This window comes from Hemitrygon akajei, chromosome 12 (genome assembly GCF_048418815.1).
Source record: "Hemitrygon akajei chromosome 12, sHemAka1.3, whole genome shotgun sequence".
In the NCBI taxonomy this organism is placed as follows: Eukaryota; Metazoa; Chordata; class Chondrichthyes; order Myliobatiformes; family Dasyatidae; genus Hemitrygon; species Hemitrygon akajei.
In genome coordinates, this window is record NC_133135.1 from 36,796,476 (window position 1) to 36,818,837 (window position 22,362).

Genomic DNA, 22,362 nt, shown 5'->3' on the forward strand with positions numbered 1-22,362 from the left:
TGATACTGGCTTGTAGACACTGTTGACTACAAAATTTCTGGATTACTACAGTGAGAGAGGTGGAGTTATCTGATGGACAATGAATGTTTATAGTTTCTCGCGTCTTGTTTTGAATATACAAGGACACACAGACATATGCTCAGAGTCAAGATGGATTCAGTCAATGGAAGATGCCAGTGAGTTGGTTGCTGGTTTAAACTTCCAGTAGCCCAAAAAGGGTGTGTAGAGATCGATCCAGAGTATTGATAAATGACTCTCACAAGTGCTGCAACTAGAAGTTTACAGAGAGGAAGGTTTAAAACAGAAGAAATCTAGTTACAAAGAGATCACTGTTTGGACCCTCTCTCTAAGTAGCCTGTGAGGGTGAGTTTGTCTCCATTCAGATACGGAAGTGTGTTTGTCACAGAGTTAATCCGCAGGAGTTGGTTCTCAAGTGAGGGGAAAACCTTTGTGAATACCATGTGTGTGTTTACCCTTTATCTGGGTGTGGTAGTTCACTGATGAAAGGCACCCCTGTGACAAATCACTCTTGGAGTTATTTCGTATGTTGTGGAACTGGATAAGTGGCTATCACGTTGTGTATGATTGGGGTAACCTTGTGGAATCTACCGGTGTGTCAATCCTTGCTGGGATGGTAGTTCCCTTGAAGATGGTCCCCTTTGTGATAAACTACTTTTGGTGATATTTCATGTGAGGATTCAGAGGACAACAAGAAGATTGACAACACCTGTTTGTTTGGATTACAAATATCTCTCTCTCTCTTCAAATTCCGTGGATTGAACTGAACAGAACTTTCTTACATACCATTGTAAGACTGTAACTCTTGCCACCTGAGTATGAATAAGTTTGGGAACTTTATCTATGCACCTATATATGCATAACACTGCTAACCCTTGGTTTACCTGGTTTAAGTTACTATTTTACATAGTTACTAATAAATAGTGTTCATTAACAGCAAAACCAGACTCCAGGTGTATTCTATTGTTGCTGAAACTTTTTGTGTTGCATGCAGGTAAGAGGTAACTTTTCCCCAGGGTTGCGTGTACATAACACAACCCACTGGATCAATGCTTAGAGTAATTGCACAGCATCCAATTAAATTGTTCCTGGTTGATACTCCCACAATGAAACACTCTGGTTTCCTCTGCTGCCTAGGTCTAGGGAAGACGATCTCCGGCCCCGCCAAAGATGTGAGATTCAGGCAGGAGCCCACTTGTTTGTGTGGATGTTGTGTAATTCGCTACCCTGTTACAAATTAATGCCACAAAATAAGACAGTACACTGCATACGATCAAAGGAATTATATTTATGAATCTTAACTAAAGGGTTAGTAAAGAATAACAAAAAGAAAAGGGCCCATTCTAATTAAACAGTCAAATGTCTACAAGTTGGAGCTCATCTTGAATTTCTCTGTCACTCGCGCGTTGGGCTCTCGGTCAACGTGAAAGCACACACTGCCTTCCGAACGTTGCTTGCAATCCATCTCGAACAAGCGCGTCTCACACTGGGATCATATGCTATGACCAGTTCTAACCAGTGTTTTCTCTCTTCATCTCCTCTCGAACAAAAGCCCAAGACCAAGATTATTGTCCCTCACCAAGAGAAACCTCCCGCTAATTGGATGGCACACATTCCACATCATTCTTTATCTTCAAAAATAACCCAAACAGGCTGAAAGCAGAATAGTCAGCTCTTACAAAGCTGCTAAATGAAGTACCTACAGCATAACAGTGAAGATGTGAACCAGGGTACAACACACTGATTTTGGGCAGAAGTGTGGTACAGCATGGGTGCAGTGGCTGTACTGGAGCTATCTCTCAGCTGTATGGCTCTATAAGACTGAGTGTATGACTCTGACTTTTCTGTTCTAAGACTTCTTGGCCAAATGTCCCTACTGGAGGATGATCTCATCAACATTAGAGAGTAAAATGTCACATTCCTTGTTTAATGTACAATTTGGTATAAAGGAGGTTCATGTCTCCCAACTCCACACCTTCCCCTCTACCTGTCTTGGTTTGTCCAAAATAAAGCACCAACAAATAAGAATTCTAAGCAATACATACAAAATGTTGAAGGAACTCAGCAGGTCAGGTAGCATCCATGGAAATGAATAAACAGTTGACATTTCGGGCCAAGACCCTTTTTCAGGATTGAGAAGGAAAGGGGAAGACGCCAAAATAAAATATTTGGGGGATGGGATGGGGGCTAGCTAGAAGGTGATAGATGAAGCCAGGTTTGTGGGAAAGGTAAAGGGTTGGAGAAGAAGAAATCTGATAGGAGAAGAGAGCAGACCACAGGAGAAAGGGAAAGCGGAATTACAGAAGTGTGATGGGGGAGCTAATCAAAGTTGATTGGAACGGGACACTATAGAGATGATGGCAGAACAGTAATGACTGGCATTTCTGGGGGCAATTCAGAAGGTGCAGGATAGACGTATACCGAAGATGAAAAAGTATTCTATCAGGAGGATGAGGCATTTGTGGCTGACAAGAGAAGTCAAAGACACCATAAAAGCAAGAGAGAGGGCATATAATGTAGCAAAATATTATTAGGAAATTAGAGGATTGGGAAGTTTTTTAAAAACAACAGAAGGCAACTAAAAATCTATAAGGAGAGAAAAGATTAATTATGATTAAAAGCTGGCTAATAATATAAATGTGTTTTCAAATATAGAGTAAAAGGCAGGTGATTGGGAAACTGGGCTGCTGAAAAATGACGCTGGAGATGTAGTAATGGGAGGAACAAAAATGGCAGATGAACTTGAGTATATTGTGAGCAACACACACACAATGCTGGAGGAACTCAGCAGGCCAGGCAGCATCTATGGGGGAGAAAAGTACGGTCAGTGTTACGGGCCGAAACACTTCGGCAGGACTGGAGAACAAAAGCTGAGGAGTAGATTTAAAAGGTGGGGGGAGGGGAAACCTGGAGTGGGGAGGGATGAGGTTAAACAGCTGGGAAGTTGATTGGTGAAAAAAACAAAAGGCCATGGAAGAAAGAAAAAGGGAAGGAGCACCAGGGGGAGGTGATGGGCGGGCAAGGAGATGAGGTGAGAGAGGGAAAAGGGAATGGGAAATGGAGGGGGGGGCATTACCGGATGGTTGAGAAATCGATGTTCATGCCATCAGGTTGGAGGCTACCCAAATGGAATATAAGATGTTGTTCCTCCAACCTAACTGTGGCCTCATCACGACACTGGAGGAGGCCATGGATGGACGTATTGGAATGGGAATGAGAAGTAGAATTAATAATGGGTGGCCACTAGGAGATCCTGCTTGTTCTGATGGATGAAGCGTTCTCTCAATTTACGTTGGGTCTTACCAATGTACAGGAGGCCACACCGGGAGTGCCAAACACAGTAAATGACCTCAATAGATTCGCAGATGAAGTGTTGCCTCACCTGGAAGGACTGTTTAAGGCCCTGGATGGTAGAGAGGTAGTGTAGGGGCAGATGTAGCACTTGTTCTGCTTGCAAGGATAAGTGCCAGGAGGGAGATCAGTGGGGAGGGACGAATGGACAAGGGATTTGCGTAGGGAGCAATCCCTGTGGAAAGCAGAAAGTAGGGGGGAGGGAAAGATGTGCTTGGTGGTCGGATCCCATTGGAGATGGCAGAAGTTTCGGAGAATTATGTGCTGAATGCTGAGGCTGATATGATGGTAGGTGAGGACAAGAGGAACCCTATCCCTGGTAAGGTGGCGGGAGGATGGGTGAGAGCAGACGTGTGTGAAATGGAAGAGATGCAGTTGAGGGCTAAGAGTCTTCAATGTACTATAAGTATATTGTGTTGGTCTTCACTCACTTCTGCCCCCTAGAAAACACGAGCAGTATGCCAGAAATTTGAAAGTGTGAGGGACCAGAAGTGAGTGTAGTTGTTAATACTAAAGAGAAGATGCTTGGGAAATTGGAAGGTCTGAAGGTAGGTAACTCACCTGAACCAGATGGACTACACCCCAGGGTGGTTAAAGAAATTCTGGAGGGATTAGTAGTGATTTCTTTCAAGAATCACTAAATTTTGGAATTGTTTTGGAGGATTGGAAAATTGTAAGTCACTCTGCTCTTTAAGAAGTGAGGGAGGCAGAAGAAAGGAAATTGTAGGGTAGTTCACCTGACTTTAGTGATTGGGAAGATGTTGGAGTCTATTATTAAGGATGAAGTTTTGGGTTGCTTTGAGGCACGTGGTAAAGTAGGCAAAAGTCAGCATGGTTTCCTTGAGGGAAGTATAAAAGAGGATACCAAAGGATATAGAGGGAATATAAACGAGGCTACAAAAGAGGATTTGTCTTGCCTATCAAATCTGTTTGAATTATTTGAGGGAATAAGAGGCAGGATAGACAAAGGACAGTCAGTAGATATTGTTTACTTGAATTTTCAGAAGGCTTCTGACAAGTGCTGCGCTTGAGGCTGTGGTAACAAGATAGTATAGTATTACAGGAAAGATACTAGCATGGAATGAAGATTGATTGGCAGGAGGCAATGAGTGAGAGTAAAGGGGTCCTTTTCTGGTTGGCTGCCCATTTTGGGACATTCTTCTTTCACATTATATGCCAGTGATTTGGATGATGAAATTGATGGCTTTGTGGCCAAGTTTGCAGAGATAAGTGGAGGGGCAGGAAGTGTTGAGGAAGCAGTGAGTCTGCAGAAGTGTCTAGCTTCTGTTACTCAGCCAGCTTCTTTCTGTGCTGTAAAATTCTAATCATCTTATGAGTCCTACTGAAGGGTCTTGTCCTGAAACGTCGACTACTCTTTTCTGTTGATGCTGTCTGGCCTACTGAATTCCTCGAGTATTTTGTGTGTGTTCCTTAAGGTGAGATCATTGGTTTGTGGGTACATCAAACACCCAACATACAAAAAAAGAACAAATCATGCTAACAGCAAAAAATGAGGGAAAAACATTGAGAGTATTAAACATTAATCCAGAGTCATTAAAACAATCTAAAAATGTTCAGTTCAGTTTAGCGCTGTGTTGTTCGTTGACGGCAAGCTGCAGAGCCTGTCCATATAACCATCTAACAATTACAGCAGGGGAACAGGCCATCTTGGCCCTTCTAGTCTATGCTGAATGCTTACTCTCACTTAGTCCCTGCAGTCAGCCTGTACTCAGCCCATAACCCTCCATTCTTTTCCTGTCCATGTACCTATCCAATTTTACTTTAAATGACAAAATCGAACCTGCCTCTACCACTTCTACTGGAAGCTCGTTTCACACAGCTACCACTCTCTGAGTAAAGAAATTCCCCCTCGTGTTACCCCTAAACTTTTGCTCCCTAGCTCTCAACTCATGTCCTCTTGTTTGAATCTCCCCTACTCTCAATGGAAAAAGCCTATCAACATCAACTCTATCTATCCCCCTCATAATTTTAAATACCTCTATCAAGTCCCCCCTCAACCTTCTATGCTCCAAAGAATAAAGACCTAACTTGTTCAACCTTTCTCTGTAACTTAGGTGCTGAAACCCAGGTAACATTCTAGTAAATCTCCTCTGTACACTCTCTATTTTGTTGACATCTTTCCTATAATTCGGTGACCAGAACTGTACACAGTACTCCAAATTTGGCCTTACCAATGCCTTGTACAATTTTAACATTACATCCCAACTCCTATACTCAATGCTCTGATTTATAAAGGCCAGCATACCAAAAGCTTTCTTCACCACCCTATCCACATGAGATTCCACCTTCAGAGAACTATGCACCATTATTCCTAGATCACTCTGTTCTACTGCATTCTTCAATTTCCTACCACTCACCATGTATGTCCTATCTTGATTAGTCCTACCAAAATGTATCACCTCACACTTAACCTGAATCTCTCTGCAAGCTTTGAAAATCTACTTCATTATCCACAACGCCACCTATCTTAGTATCATCTGCATACTTACTAATCCAATTTACCATCCCATCATCCGGATCATTAATGTATATGACAAATGTTACGTATCCCGTAACTGGATCACTTACCAGCAAAGATAGAGAGGTCCGCTGAAGTCTGATGGTACCATTTTTAAACGTTTTTATTTATAAAGGGGCACAAAAGGAAAATTAATACAAACATTTTGATAACATATGTCGTCAATACTCAATCTAAAGCGCAGGTATAGTAATAATCAATCAGAGATAAGCTCTATCATTGTCTAGGGGATAATATCTTGTCCATTTGGAAATATAAGTCATTCAAAAGTCTGCAGGCTTCAGCCTTTTGGGAACCGCTGGGTTTCCTGTGTTGGAGAGAGAGAGAGAGAGATTGGTGAGAAAAGGAACACTTGCCTGGGTCCTTACGAAGCAAAGCCGTGGAATCAGGGGAGCAGGCTTTCCTGTTGTTAGTTAAAAACGATTTTCCGTGATTCCAGCCACAGACTCCCAATTCGGAATCTAACGCACGTGGCTTCCTTCAAAATGGCTTCCCGCTACGACGGGATCGCTATCGTGTCTCCTTGGTGCGTCTGGAGGGGTTGTCCCCCCCAGACCCTCCTTTATACTTCCTCACGGGATCGCAGGTGTTAATCTCTCTCTCAACCAGCCCACTTTGCCCGAGGGCTTTACACGTGGTCTTCATGAGACAATAGTCAAGGTCGCCTTATTCTGCATCCCGGTGGAATGCGGTATTCAGCACGTCTCTCTCTCTCCCATTTCCTGTGTCTATTCAGCACGTCTCTCTCTTCTCTTGGGTCATTGACCCCCCCCCCCCCCTTCACTAGGGCTCTTGCGATTCTCACAAAGGAGGGGGCTGGTATCATAACACAAACAACATTGGACCCAGTACAGATCCCTGAGGCACACCACTAGTCACCGGCCTCCAACCTGACAAACAATTATCCACCAATACTCTCTGGCATCTTCCATCCAGCCACTGTTGAATCCATTTTGCTACTTCAATATTTACAACCTAAAGATTGAACCTTCCTAACTAACCTTCCGTGCAGAACCTTGTCAAAGGCCTTACTGAAGTTCATATAAACAACATCCACTGCTTTACCCTCGTCAACTTTCCTAGTAACCTCTTCAAAAAATTCACTAAGGTTTGTCAAACATGACCTTCCACGCACAAATCCATATTGACTGTTCCTAATCAGACCCTGTCTATCCAGATAATTATATATACCATCTCTAAGAATACTTTCCATTAATTTACCCACCACTGACGTCAAACTTACAGGCCTATAATTGCTAGGTTTACTCTTAGAACCCTTTTTAAACAATGGAACAACAGGAGCAATACGCCAATCCTCCAGCACCATCTCCGTTTCTAATGACATTTGAAATATTTCTGTCAGAGTCCCTGCTATTTCTACACTAACTTCCCTTAAGGTCCTAGGGAATATCCTGTCAGGACCCAGAGATTTATTCACTTTTATATTCCTTAAAAGCACCAGTACTTCCTCCTCTTTAATCGTCATAGTTTCCATAACTTCCCTGCTTGTTTCCTTTACCTTACAGAATTCAATATCCTTCTCCTTAGTGAATACCGAAGAAAAGAAATTGTTCAAAATCTCCCCCATCTCTTTTGGCTCCACACATAGCTGTCCATTCTGATTCTCTAAGGGATCAATTTTATCCCTCACTATCCTTTTGCTATTAATATAACTGTAGAAACCCTTTGGATTTACTTTCACCTTACTTGCCAAAGCAACCTTGTATCTTCTTTTAGCTTTTCTAATTTCTTTCTTAAGATTCTTTTAACGTTCTTTATATTCCTCGAGCACCTCATTTACTCCATGCTGCCTATATTTATTGTAGATCTCTCTCTTTTTCCAAACCAAGTTTCCAATATCCCTTGAAAACCATGGACTTTTAACTTTCCTTTCAACCTATCAGGTACCATTTCTCCTTTAAATGACCTCCATTTCTCTATTACACCCTTCTCATAAAACAAATTGTCCCAATCCACTCCTCCTAAATCCTTTCGCATCTCCTCTAAGTTAGCCTTTCTCCAATCAAAAATCTCAACCCTGGGTCCAGTCCTATCCTTCTCCATAATTATATTGAAACTAATGGCATTGTGATCACTGGACCCGAAGTGCTCCCCAACACATACCCCCGTCACCTGACCTATCTCATTCCTAACAGGAGATCCAACACTGCCCCTTCTCTAGTTGGTACCTCTATGTATTGCTGCAAAAAACTATCCTGCACACATTTTACAAACTCCAAACCATCCAGCCCTTTTATAGTATGGGCTTCCCAGTCTATGTGTGGAAAATTAAAATCTCCCACAGTCACAACCCTGTGCTTACTACAAATATCTGCTATCTCCTTACAAATTTACTCCTCCAATTCTCGCTCTCCATTAGGTGGTCTATAATACACCCCTATAAGTGTTACTACACCTTTCCCATTCCTCAATTCCACCCAAATAGTCTCCCGAGACGAGCCCTCTAATCTATCCTGCCAGAGCATCACTGTAATATTTTCTCTGACAAGCAATGCAACACCTGCCCCTCTTGTCCCTCCGATTCTATCACACCTGAAGCAATGAAATCCAGGAATTTTTAGTTGCCAGTCACAAAGCTCCTGCAACCATGTTTCACTAATAGCTACAACATATTTCCAGGTATCAATCCATGCTGTAAGCTTATCCACCTTTCTTACAATGCTCCTAGCATTAAAATAAATGCATTTAAGAAATTCTCCACCTCTTCCTCTCTGTTTATCTCTAACTGTGCAAGCAACTTTACTGTCTTCATTTTCTTCCTTCTCCCATACATCTGTTCCTACACTCTGGTTCCTCTCCCCCCTTGTATCTAGTTTAAATCCACTGGAGCCTCGCTAGCAAACCTACCTCAAGAATATTTGTCCCCCTCCAGTTCAGATGTAAACCGTCTTGTTGTAAACAGATGTAAACAGGTCCCACCTTCCCTGGAAAACTGCCCAATTATCTATAAATTGGAAGCCCTTCCTTCTGCACCATGTCTTCAGCCACGTGTTGATCTGCACTATCTTACTATTTCTAAACCCACCTGCACGTGGCACTTGTAGCAATCCTGAGATTGCTATCCTGGAGGTCCTGTCCTTTAACTTGGCGCCTAGCTCCCTAAACTCACCTTTCAGGACCTCCTCATTCTTTCTACCCACGTCATTGGTCCCCACATGGACCACAACATCCGGCTGCTCACTCTCCCTCTTCAGAATACTGAGAAGTCGATCTGAGATATCGTGAACCCTGGCACCAGGGAGGCAACAGGCCATTTAGGATTCTCGATCTCTTCCACAGAACGTCCTATCTGTACCCCTAACTATCAAATCCCCTATCACTACTGCTCTCCTCTTTTCCCTTCTTCCCTTCTGAGCTGAGGTTCCAATCTTGGTGCCAGAAATGCAACCACTACAACTTGTCCCTGGTAGGTTGTCCCCACCAACAGTATCCAAAACGGTATACTTATTGTTGATGGGAACGGCCACAGGGATGTTCTGCTCATTCTGTCTAATCCCCTTCCCTCTCCTGACAGTCACCCAGCTACCTGTCTCCTGACTCTTAGGGGTGACTATCTCCCTGTAACTCCTGTTTATTTCTGCCTCTGCCTCCCGAATGATCCGAAGTTCATCCAGCTCCAGCTTCAGTTCCCTAACACAGTTTGTCAGGAGCTGCAGATGGATGCACCTTTTGCAGGTGTAGTCATCAAGGACAACAGTGCTCACCCTGACTTCCCACATACTGCAAATGGAGCACTCAACTGCCCTAACTGCTGCCTCCATTACCTACTCCTAAGCTAATTAGATTAATTAAAGGAGCTTACCTGGTCTTACCTCACTTAGAGTGAATTTTGTCCTCAGCCTCTGCTCACTTTTTAAATTCTCCTGCTGATGTCAGAGGCCGACTTTCACACGCTTGCGCAGTTGTGCCCTGTTCAAACCTTGCCTCTGCCTGTTTACACCAAAGCCTGATTGAGCCAAAGCTGACCCACTCTGACTCAGTCCACTCCGACGATGGCCACTGTAAATGGCTGTCTTTTTTTTTAAAACCTTTTGCGCACTACGTCACGCATCTGCGCAGTCTAGCCTCTTTTCCTCGATCAGTTTTTTAAAAAACGGCTTCTCTCCGAGATGCCTTTACTTCTTCCCTCTCCACCTCTTGCTTCGATTTAAAATTAATCTGCCCTGATTAAAATTGCACAAAATAGCATAATTAAAGGAGAAATGAGAAACACATATACCATGAACTGCAGAATCCAATCGACAGACCATGCTGATCAAACCTTGCTCAAGATACAAGACCTCAGCTCCTTCCTCTGGCAGCAGATAGTGAGAGTTAGAGAGAGACGGGTCAAACACAGGCAGACATGTTCCGTCCCCAGGTTTCTTGGCCTCCAGGCCTTGCTCTCTGCTTTAAACTGCACTGAACTCCCTCGAAAACAGCAAGGCTCCAGATCGCCCAGTCAGCCCAAAACCGCCATCGAAATGTAAATCACAAGTTCCAACTGCACATAGCTTAGCAATATAATCATATTTGATAGGAGAATTGAAAGATGTAGTTCCGTGAATTGTCTGAAGGACATTGCATTGTTCGCTGGCACCATCTTCAATATTTTGAGAGGACTACAACATAAGAGCAAAGATGTAATGCTGAGATACTCAAATTTGAAATACTCAACTATATTTTTTTTAAAAAGAGATGAGAGTGGATATATAGAATGGCTAGAAAATGAGGCCAGAGAAATAATAATGGGACAAGAAGAAGGCAGATGAACTAAATGAGTATTTTGTATCAGTCTTCATTGTGGAAGGCAGAAACGGTGTGCCAGGTGTTGAAGGGTGTGAGGGAAGAGAAGTGAGTGCAGTTACTATTACAAAGGAGAAGGTGCTCAAAAACCTGTCAGACCTAAAGGTATATAAGTCTCCTGGACCAGATGAACTGCACCCTAGGGTTCTGAAAGAGGTAGCAGTAGAGATTATGGAGGCATTAGTAAGGATCTTTCAAGAATCATTGTACTCTGGCATGGTTCCAGAGGACCGCAAAATTGCAAATGTCACTCCACTCTTTAAGAAATGAGGGAGGCAGCAGAAAGGAAATATAGACCAGTTAGCCGGACCTCAGTGGTTGGGAAGATGTTGAAGTCAGTTGTTAAGGATGAGGTTATGGAGTACTTGATGATACAGGACAAGATGGGACAAAGTCAGCATGGTTTCCTTTAGGGAAAATCTTGCCTGTTGAACCTGTTGGAATTCTTTGAGAGATTACAGGTAGGATGTATAAAGGGAATGCAGTGGATGTTATACATTTGGACTTTCAGAAGGCCTTTGACAAGGTGCCACACATGAGGCTCCTTACCAAGTTAAGAGCCCTTGGTATTACAGGAAAGTTACTAACATAATTGGAGCATTGGATGATTGATAGGAGGCAGCAAGTGGGAATAAAAGGATCCTTTTCTGGTTGGCTGCCAGTGACTAGTGGTGTTCCACAGGGGTCAGTGTTGGGACTGCTTTTTACACTGTATATCAATGATTTAGATGAATGAATACATGTCTTTGTTGCCAAGTTTGCAGATGATATGAAGATTGTTGGAGGGGGCATTTAGTGTGAGGAAACAGAAAGGCTGCAGAAGAACATAAACAGATTAGGAGAACAGGCAAGAAAGTGGCAAATGAAATACTATGTTGGAAAATGCAAACTTTAGTAGAAGAAATAAATGTGCAGACTATTCTCTAAACAGGGAGAAAATCCAAAAATCTGAGATGCAGAGGGACTTTGGACTCCTTGATGTCAGATGTGATGCTGAGGCTTTATAAGGCACTGGTGAGGCCTCACCTTGAGTATTGTGAACAATCTTGGGCTTTATCTAAGAAAAGATGTGCTGGCATTGGAGAGGTTCACAAAAATGATTTGAGGAATACAAGGGTTATCATATGAGGAATATTTAGTAGCTCTGTGTCTGTACTCACTGGAATTTAGAAGAATGGGGGGATCTCATTGAAACCTTTTCAATATTAAAAGGCGTAGACAGAGTAGATGTGGAAAGGATGTTTCCCCTGGTGGAGGAGTCCAGGTCAACAGGGTACATCCTCAGGATAGAGGGGTGTCCATTTAAGACACAGATGTGGAGAAATTTCTTTAGCCAGAGGATGGTGAATTTGTTACCACAGTCTGCTATGGAGGCCAAGTTGTTGGGTGTATTTAAGGTGGCGATTGTTAGGTTCTTGAATGGCCATAGCATCAAAGGTTATGGGATGAGGTCCGGGTAGTGGGACTGAGGAGGTGAAAAAAAAAGTTCAGGCATGATTGAATGGCGGAGAGGACTCAATGGGCCAAATGGCCTAATTCTGCTCCTCTGTTTTATGGTCTTGAGGCTTTATAAGGCATTGGTCAGACTGCACTTGGAGTATTGTGAGTGTAATGAGCCCCTGATCTAAGAAAAGATGTGCTGGCACTGAAGAGGGTACGAGGAAGTTCACGAGAATGGTTCTGTGAATGATAGGGTTAACATGTAGAGTGTTTGACGCCTCAGGGTCTATACTTGCTGGGGTTTCAAAGGATAAGGTGGGGGGTTTAAAATTGCATTGAAACCTATTGAATATTGAAAGGCTTAGGTGGTGTGGATATGAGAGGATGTTTTCTATAGCAGGTGAGTTGAGCACTAGAGGGCATAGTGTGGGAGTAGAGGTACATCCATTTAGAACAGAGATGAGGAATTTCTTTAGTCACAGGGTGGTAATCCACCGATTAAATGCCATGCATTACTCTGGAGGTCAAGTCATTGAGTATATTTAAACTGGAGGTTAATTAGGGCGTCAAAGTTATGGAGAGAAGGCAAGAGAAGTCTTTGAACTAAATTGTGGTCAACTATCACTGCAAACAATGAAGAAGCAATTGAAGGCAAAGCTAATTCAAAGGATGGGCCATGCAGATGCCAGAATGCAATGTGCACAAGTCGGAGTTGTTATCGCTGTCGCCGTTGGAGTGAACGATTTGGAGAGGAGTCAATGCAGAGCAGTTTTGATGCCTGCCGGCCTCACCTGGGTTCGAGTTTGGATTGCTCCAAGTGCCAAGCCAATTTGGTGAGATTGAGAACGTCTTCTGGCAGTGCGGCCCGGGTGTGTCGCCGCATCAGGATTCAGGCCCTAGAGCAACGCACTACCAGGTGCTTGGACAATTTAAATGCCAACCTGGACAGACTGGAAAACCAGAGTGTAAGACGAGGGTCAGGCTGACTTACTCACTCTCCCACAATGTTCATTCATCTCTATGGTTGCTGCCGTCTCTACGAGTTCTGCAGCACTTTTGGCCCGCTAATATGATGAACTTGAAATCAAGGCTTGGGCCTACAACTTCGGCTCCTCCGGGGAGTAGATCTAAGGACTCAGTCTGGTTCGGATGCTGTTGTTTGCATCTATTGTTTGCACGATGTGTTTTTGTGTTGTTTGTGATTGTTTGTGTGTTTTTGCCCCTCTTTCTCTGTGCCTTGGTTATGGTCTTTTTTTAAAATTGGGTTCTTCAAGTTTCTTGCTTTGTGGCTGCCTGTAACAAACAAATCTCAAGGGGTGTAATTTATAATGTGCTGTAGGTTTTCTATGTTTCTGTTCTATTTTGTTGAAGCACTACAAAATATACATATTAATTTCAAGCCAAAGTTACATGTTGGAAACTGACCAAGAGTAAAATCAAAACATTTTTCCTCCAAGTTATGAGTTTCCAATGCTTTGTTGTTATATTTGAAATGGAGTAATATGCAGCCATTCAGAGACTTATGGCAGTAGAACCCTGAATCATGTTTGAAGAAGCAACTGGCCTCCACTCTGTTTATCCTCAGAATGCCTGCTGAGATTGAAGCTGTATGTAGAAACATTTCACAAATAGAACACAGGGTTTTGTAATTCATAGTGCCATTTATAGATTGATCGGTATTTTATAGGGCAGCTCAGTCACCATAATTTCACCATAAATTTCTGTTGCAATAAATTTTGGTGACAGCCAAGTTGAATTGATGTCCAACAGGAGGAATGTTTTCCAGCAAATCTTTTTACATGACACTATTTTCTGAACTTACTTGCAGCACAATGTTTTCTGATGTTGTTCCACCTAATGTTATTTCAGCAAAGTTTTCATAGATAGGTTGATAAACTTCACCACACTATTTACAAAAAAAATCTTATTAATTTTATCTGTTACTGGATGGTCAATTAAATTCTCAATAAAATATTCAATAAAAATGCAGATTTCTATATGAAATGTGGCTTAATTATGTGATTGTAGTTTATTATGGGTTTTTAATACAGATTTGGATGAAAGGAAATAAGCTGCTAATATTGATCCACTCAAGTACATCTGGTTCATGTTTTTGACAAGTACTTGTTCGAGCAGTAATCCTTCCTTAATCTTTATAGTTGCAGCTGCAGATATTTGGATCCCATTTGCAATGGTTAGCAGCCTGTTCTTATTATTCTTTACCTCATAGTTCTTGACATTAAATGAATTTGACAATGGGTGATTTGAATGTAATCCTGGAATGACTGACTCCATCCACCCATGGAAAAAAAAACCTTTATTGCATGCTTAACAAAAATTACTGCTCAGTAAAATTAGAATGGAATAAATGCATGCAATAACTAGTATTAAAGCAAGCATAGGCCTTGACTAAATTCAGTATGTTTCCATTTACTTTAACCAATCACCTCAATTTGTTAACCTACCATGTTCAGTACATCTGAAAATAGGGGAGTTGTAATATTCCCTTAAACTTAATTTTTCAAATTTCTGCATTTCATTTAGTTTAGTTGGTAACTTGTTCGTTTAGACATAATATAATTTGCAACTTTTATACCATTTTCACTAGAAAAGTCTCTGGAGACCTGGTGTATTTATTATAGAAATGTTCATTTGAATTCCTCTGAATTCAAGAAATTAAATTGAACCCTGGATTTTAAAAAAAACCATAATCTCAATTTGGGGTTATTAAAACCACTGCATTTTTTAAAAATTGATTTGGTTCACTAATGTACTTCATATCGTCTGTCCATACTGATTCAGGTCTGTCTGCAACTCTAGGCTCACCATAAACTTGTCATGTTTCTCTGAAATGGCCTAGCAAGCTACATGGTTCGAGGGGCAGTAATAATGAGCAACAAATTCCGACACTGCCAGTGACATGTATAAGCTATGTGTAAAGGTGTATAGGGTTATAGTAATGATTTAATGTGACCACAGTATTGTCATTATAAGCCCTGCTTATGTAGAAAAGATTATAAATTGCTAATTCATCAGTCACTGATAATAGATAACAGATGAAGAGTTGTGTTAGAAGAGTTAAACTATAGTGAGTTTTATCTAAATATATCAGTTGTCAAATCCTGACAAATTCTGATATTTAATATTTTGTATGTAAGTTGGTCATCCTTTGATTAGATCACTCGAAGTACTGTGTATGGCTTTGACAAAAAAGTTCAAAGTGTATGTGTACGTTACCATGTACTACCTTGAGATTAATTTTCTTGCAGGTGTTTACAGGAAAAAGGAAATACAATAGAATTTTATGTAAAAACTGTACATAAACAGGCAAGGGCAGTCAAATAGTGTGTATAAGAAGACAGACTGCAAATAAAAATGATATGGAGAACTTGAATTGTAAAAAGTCTGTGAAAATGAGTCTGAAGGTCATAGAATCAGTTTGAAGTAGTGGTAATTGAGGTTATCCACACTGGTTCAGCAGCCTGATAGTTAAAGGGTAAGAACTGTTACTGCAGCATGTGGTGTGGGACCTATGGCTTCCATGCAATGGTAGTAACAAGAAGAGGGCACGGTTGAGTCTTTGCTTTCTTGTGGCAGCATCCCTGTAAATGTATCCACAGAATAGTGAATTAGAAAGTTAAACAGGTAGGAACCCATCATAAGTGTTACTGCAACAAATAACCACTTGAGTTGTCTTTTTTTTTGGGGGGGGAAGGTTGGTATATGACAGTAAGCAAATGCAGAACAGTGCTTTTGATTATGGAATGGAAGTGAACAAGAATCCGTTCTATTGATTAGGAACTAGAACTGCTCAGGCAGGAATTGATTAAAAAAAAGCCCTCTTTGCAAATATGATTTTTGATATTCTGAAGTATCTAGGTGGGATGAGTGGTATAATAATAATTGTAGAAAATAGCCAGCTTCCTTTTCTTCAGAAGATGGTCAATGAAACTGCTCCTAGAAAGGATAATTGAGACAAAAATACTGCATTACATTAAAATATTCTAATAATTGAAAGTAGTTAGCAGGTAATTTGGAAGGAAGAGCTCTTATAAACTCAAGGGTATTCTTCAATGATGTAGTACTTGATTGTACTAGGCATGGGTAATTGTTTCTGGCCCATTAGTAAATATTATGAGATGGTGTGTCATGGATAATTCGTAAAGTATGATAATGAAAGCTGAGGAACAGTTTAATCCAGATAGATTTTTGTGTATGGAAATAGCAAGTTAAGGCAGTTGGTATTCATATCTATTGCTCTGAAAAAGTGATGTTACCTGCAGAGTTGCAATACTTTGCATGCTTCTGGTGCCACTGATTTTTCTCTCTCTGGAATTATCATAATAAATGTGAAATACTTTTAATGAGATTATTTAGTGTCGTTCTACTTTCAGAGATTCTGGTTGAAAGTTGTATTTCAAATTAGCTGGATTTATCTGGGGATACAAGAAAATTTTAGTGGACGTGTTCAAGGAAAGTAGCCCCAAGGAACAAAGGTTGAAGTTAATTGGAAAAATTTGTTGGTACAGCACCTGCTCAAATTCATTTGTATATAGTCTTCAAAATAACTTTATAATTTCTTATTTTTCCAGCTTTTCAAGTCTTTCACACTTAAAGAATGATGTGGAAGCTGTAAAGGACAAGGTTAATATTACAAATATTGACGAGATTGTGGTGCATTTACAGTAGGTATCAGTTCCCTTTTCAAATTTTGAATTTTGTTAAAGCATTACTAAAACTAATGTTCGTAGAAAATGATCTGTTGTAAGGATTTCCTGTGAAATAAAGGTCTAGTCCCAGTTATGATTTTAGTAATTTTATTAAACTGCTTTACTGTAAGTGATGTTATGTACCTGTATATTACTCTGCTGATTCATTGAAGTTCCCAAGAAGAGACATGGTCCTATATCCACCAAGAATGTCTGTGAGTTCTAATGAATCTTCCAGTTTTACTTATCTCCAAAGTCTTATTTCAGATTTGCAAGTTTGTTTTTTGAAATAAAACTTGTCTGTTGTACACCACCTACTGAATCCACACAGAGAGTTAGTTTAATGAGATAAGTTGCCTCCTGTCATATGTGTAAATGTCTCGGGCTAGTTTTGGTGGTTGCTTCCAATCACAGTCCTTACACTTGGCCAATTTATTTTGCAGTTTTAGTGGGAAGGGAAAATAATATTTGCATAATGGAAAGTCAAGTCTTTTAATCAAGACAAATTTTCAAAGTGGAATTTTATGACACTGGAATAAATATTTTAATTAAAATAATCACTTCACTAAAGTTCTAATATATAAATTTAACTTACAAGTATTGCTGAGTTTTACTTTTTCTAATGTTTCAAGTAATATGATAATTTCACTTGTGTAGTGAATTTTTTCTAGTGTTTAATCAGATGTGGAAGAATGCTGGCTGGTGGCGTAGTGGCATCAGCGCTGGACTTCGGGGCAAGAGGTCCTGAGTTTGAATCTGGCCGGCTCCCTTGCATGCTCTCCATCCGTGCTGGGTTAAGAGCTGGTGATCTCTTTTTAAAAAAACTCACCTGGCAGTAGGCAAAGGCAAACCACTGCTGTAACTTGCCACATACATGATTTCCCAATATGTCAGAGCGGAGTGGAGGGAAATTATCCGCCAACTGGAAATTCCAGATGCGACCTGCCAACGACGTTAATAGAAGATAGGAAGTGTGCATTTTGAAAATAGTTCTGCTTATGAAAGTTTAGTGCCATCTGTTCTCAATTATGGCATCAATGAAATGAAGGAAATGAACAAGAACACAAGAAAATTAGGGGCTGGAGTAGGCTATCCAACCAGCCTCGCCATCCGATATATGTCTGACCTGCTGGCTTCAAATCCTTTTCTGTTCCACTTCCCTATTCCCCTCTATTCCTTGATCTATTAAATATTTATCCACATTCACTTTAATCACTTTCAAGTGACATGGCTTTATAGTGGTGCTAGAAAGTTTGTGACGTAGAATTTTCTCTATTTCTGCATAAATATGACCTAAAATATGATCAGATCTTCATGTAAGAGAGCCCAATTAAATAAATAGTAAAACAAACATTATACTTGTTCATTTATTTATTGAGAAAAATGATCCAATATTACATGTATTCTTTGGAAGAAGTATGTGAACCTCTGGGGTAATGTCTTCTGCAAAAGCTATTTAGAATCAGGTATTCCAATCAATGAGATGGGATTGGAGGTATATATTATCACACAAAGTCAGGTTACTGACAGAGCCTGCTCTTCTCATGGTGTTTATGTGCACCATGCCTCGATCAAAACAACTTTCAGAGGACCTTAGAAGAAGAATTGTAGAGATGCATGAAGCTGGAAAAGGCTACAAAAGGCTTCGCAGTTCATCCAACATTCGACAAACCACAGGTTCTCTCTCTCCCTAGCAAGGGAGAGGGAGGTGTCCCCCATTTTCAGAGTGAGTGGGAGACATAACAACCTGATGGTTTACGATGTTAAAAGTCCATTTCGTCGCTTTTTTTTTAGCTCTGTGTCCGAAGATCACAAAGACCTCGGGTCTTCGGGCCCACAGCAAAAGATTTTCCGTCCTCCCTGACAACACGAGTCTCCTGCCATGACACCTACACTCAATCCACCCTTCTCCAGAGCCCTGAGATCTTAGGCTTCTGAACACAATCGAGACTCTCAGGCCAAACCCTCAGCATGTCGAATAACGGTCAGCCGTGGAACCCCGAGAATAGGCCCCATTCCCGCAAAGAACTGAAGCCTGCATGTAACTCCAGGTCAGGATCTTCAAAAGAACCCTGAAAGGAAAAAAATAAAGATATTAAAAGGTGAAAACAGAGCTGTTTCCGAAGATGCAAGCAAAGGAGTCGTCATTAGGCGCCATTATCCCTCCTAAGCTTAATCAAAATCATCAATTAACTATAAATAACTCATGAATTGTCATCATTTTCCATTCAATAAAATGTAATAAAACCAAGTTTTTTAAATGTTGTTCTCTACAAAGAAAATCCAAGAGTGAACTTTAACGATATGCAAGTGTAATATCTGTTATCTGTATGGTACTGAGCTGAAGAAAAACAAAGAATAATTTGAGATATCAAACTCCAAAGGGAATTTGGTGTTGAAAAATTCAGAACCACTCTTTTAGCAACAAAGTGTCTATTGTTTTGAAATGAAATGTATATTTCAAAGAAATAAATCTTTTTTTTAACTTTTATTTGCTTTCATTGGAATTAATAGACTAGCATGGAAAGTAGAGAAGGTAGCTGAGTACTGCTGTTGTAGGTAGTGAGTGGCAAAAAGAGGGTAATGTTCCTACGTGATATTATACTGTAATCTTACTCCAATGACATGGTTGTTTTATAGAACTTAAGGTTGAAAAATTAACTGATTTTCAAATTTGTTGGATTAATGGATAAATTTATTCAGTTATGCAGTCCTGAAAGATAAAATGCACATTTAAATGCAATTTTTAATCCAAGCCTTGTCCATTCTGTGATATTTTATATTAATCTCAGTTATTGCAATACTTATGATGTTAGATGTTTTGCAGTAGCTTTATTTTTAGGCTTCTAGAAGTGGATATAGCCTTTTTAATTGTAATTTTTAATGTAATAAATTTCAATTTTCAGTATAATTTTACTCAAATTACAAAATTTGGAAAATATTTGCTTAATTTTAATAACAAAATACTATCAGAAATGCAATTAAGAGGTTATATGATCAAATATCCTGGTTTTATCTCTTTTTAGTAAGTCTAGTATCGCTTGGTACCTCATTGCATATCATGTTTGTATCATATGCTTACAAATCGTTCATCTTTGTCCCTGTACCTAAGAAAAGCAAAGTAGCATGCCTGAACAATTGGGGCCCTGTTGCACTCACCTCAACTTTAAGCAAATGCTTAGAGATGCTGGTTAAAGACTACATATACAGCATGCTACCACCCACACTGGACCCCCTACAATTTGCCTACCAATGGAACCGGACTGCTGATGATGCCATGGTCACAGTACTACACACCGTCCTCACTCAGAGAAAAGGGATGCATACGTAGAATGCTGTCCCTGGACTACAGTTCAGCATTCAATACCATAATGCCCTCCAGATTTAATAGGAAACTCAGAGACCCCGGCCTGCACCCCATCTGTGCAGTTGGATCCTAGACTTGCTTTCGGATTGCCGAAAGGTGTAAGGGTCGGCTACCTCATCTCTGCCCCCTGATCCGCAACAGAGGTGCGCCTCAGGGTTGTATCCCGAGTCCCCTCCTCTACTCCATTTCCACCCATGGCTGTGCTGCCGCACACAGCTCCAATCTGCTGATCAAATTTGCAGATGACATGACACGACTTATTTCTAGCAGTGACAAGACAGCCTACAGAGGAGAATTCGCATGGTAAATAAAATGGTCTGCATCGAACAGTCACAAACTCCACTAGCGATGAGCAGTATCTGGAAACCAACACAGAGTTCTTGCACCATTCCGTATTGATGTAAACACACAAGCCACCACCGCGAGTCTTACAGGAAAGAGCTACATCCCTGTCTGCTCGAAACAAGGCGTGGCCATCCAGCTGAATGGTGACGTCAGGGACTCCTGATGATATTCCTGACGATTCCTGCTAACATCCAACCCATGGGAGCTCAAAGTAGAGAGGAGGCATTTGAGATAGTATTGGGGGTACACATGACTCCTCCATAATACCATCTGCCCACACTAGCCAATTCTTCACCAACTGCACTTTCTACTTCGGCCTTATTAACTATACCACAACCCTCAAAACTAGAGTGGAAGAAAATCATCTTTGATTCTTTGTAACTACCTGAAGAAAAAAAATTTTTTAAAGAACAAAATGCTCTTGTTCGATAGCTGGGGAAAGAATCTGTTTAACCTGAAGTTTCTGGCTATCAATGAAACACATTGTTGCTTACACTACACTGGTAAATACAGAACATAAATATTGGTGTGTGCCACCCTCAAAGTATCACTGTCTTCTTGCATTCAACTATGGCTTTTCATACTAATGTGATGTGTGACCTGAGTGATGGATCTCATTTTGAAATTAGTATGATTCAACCTGGAAATGCTAGCAATTGTTAGCAGTTCCATTGTGGGGAGGGGGGGAATGGATTTTCAGACTTTTAGCTTGAGGAAAAAGAAACCTGGTGTATCTGGAATCCTATGCCATTATCTAATCATTACTGTACTACTGTTTGGGAGGTTGATGCATGCAATTTGTCTATTTTACAACATTGCCAATAAAATTGTAAAAGTGACCAAGTTTGAAATATGCTATATTGATTGTAAAGGGAAGTGAAAAACTCTGTGTAAATGCAGGTGATAGTTGCCTTTAACAACTTAATTGATGTAACAGACCATTGAATTAACAGCATTAGTTGGGAGTATTCCCGGAGGTTTTATCATGTGACACTCATTACGACATCAAACCACATAACATTTGCTTTTCTACATGAAAAAATTGCTTCCTAAAATTGAAAACCTTTGAACGCAATGTTGTATCATGGCTTTTTCCTTTATTGGTACTACTGCACCATAGTAACATGAGGACAGTATTTCCTTAGTATTGAATTGAATTACCAGTTTATATTAGAACCATCTGTTCTGAAATGGTTTTGATGTTGTTATCTACTGAGCAATCTTACAGATCTTATACATTTATAAACATGCAACTACAAACATAAGACATATGGCCTGACTTGTGCCATTTGTCCCATCAAGTCTGCTCCCCATCTTCCTGCCTTCTCCCTATGGCCTTTGACACCCTTACTTAATCAAGAACCTATTAACTTCTGCTTTAAATACACCCAATGACCTGACCCCCACAGGCATCTGTGGCAATGATTCACCACCCTCTGTCTTAAGAAATTCCTCCTCATCTGTTCTAAATGGACATCCTTATATTATGAGGCTATGCCCTCCGAACTTAACTCAACGACTGTTGGAAACAACCGTTATTCATTCTGTTCTTGTACCCAATGTAAGGAAAAGTAAATGAAAATCCAGTATAGTATTCTTGTACATTCATACTGAAAAATACACAAGATCTATTACAAGTACTTTACATTTACTCTTGTTTCTCATTTACATGCATTAAGTTGGTTATAGATTAGGTATTACAGAACTCCATAGATGCTTTCACTTGCTGGATCTAAGGTTATGTTTAAAATACTAAAATATTTTTAACAATAAAGAAACATTTGCAC

At 40.5% G+C, this 22,362-nt stretch overlaps 1 protein-coding gene across 1 annotated transcript in view; it reads left to right on the plus strand.

The window, feature by feature from the left end:
• ccdc24 (coiled-coil domain containing 24) overlaps positions 1-22,362 on the plus strand; it is a 103,934-nt gene that overhangs the window by 58,460 nt on the left and 23,112 nt on the right. Inside the window, exon 5 of the mRNA XM_073062909.1 lies at positions 16,747-16,839. Coding sequence (XP_072919010.1) covers positions 16,747-16,839 — 93 coding nt within the window. The remainder of the gene's footprint in view (positions 1-16,746; positions 16,840-22,362) is intronic.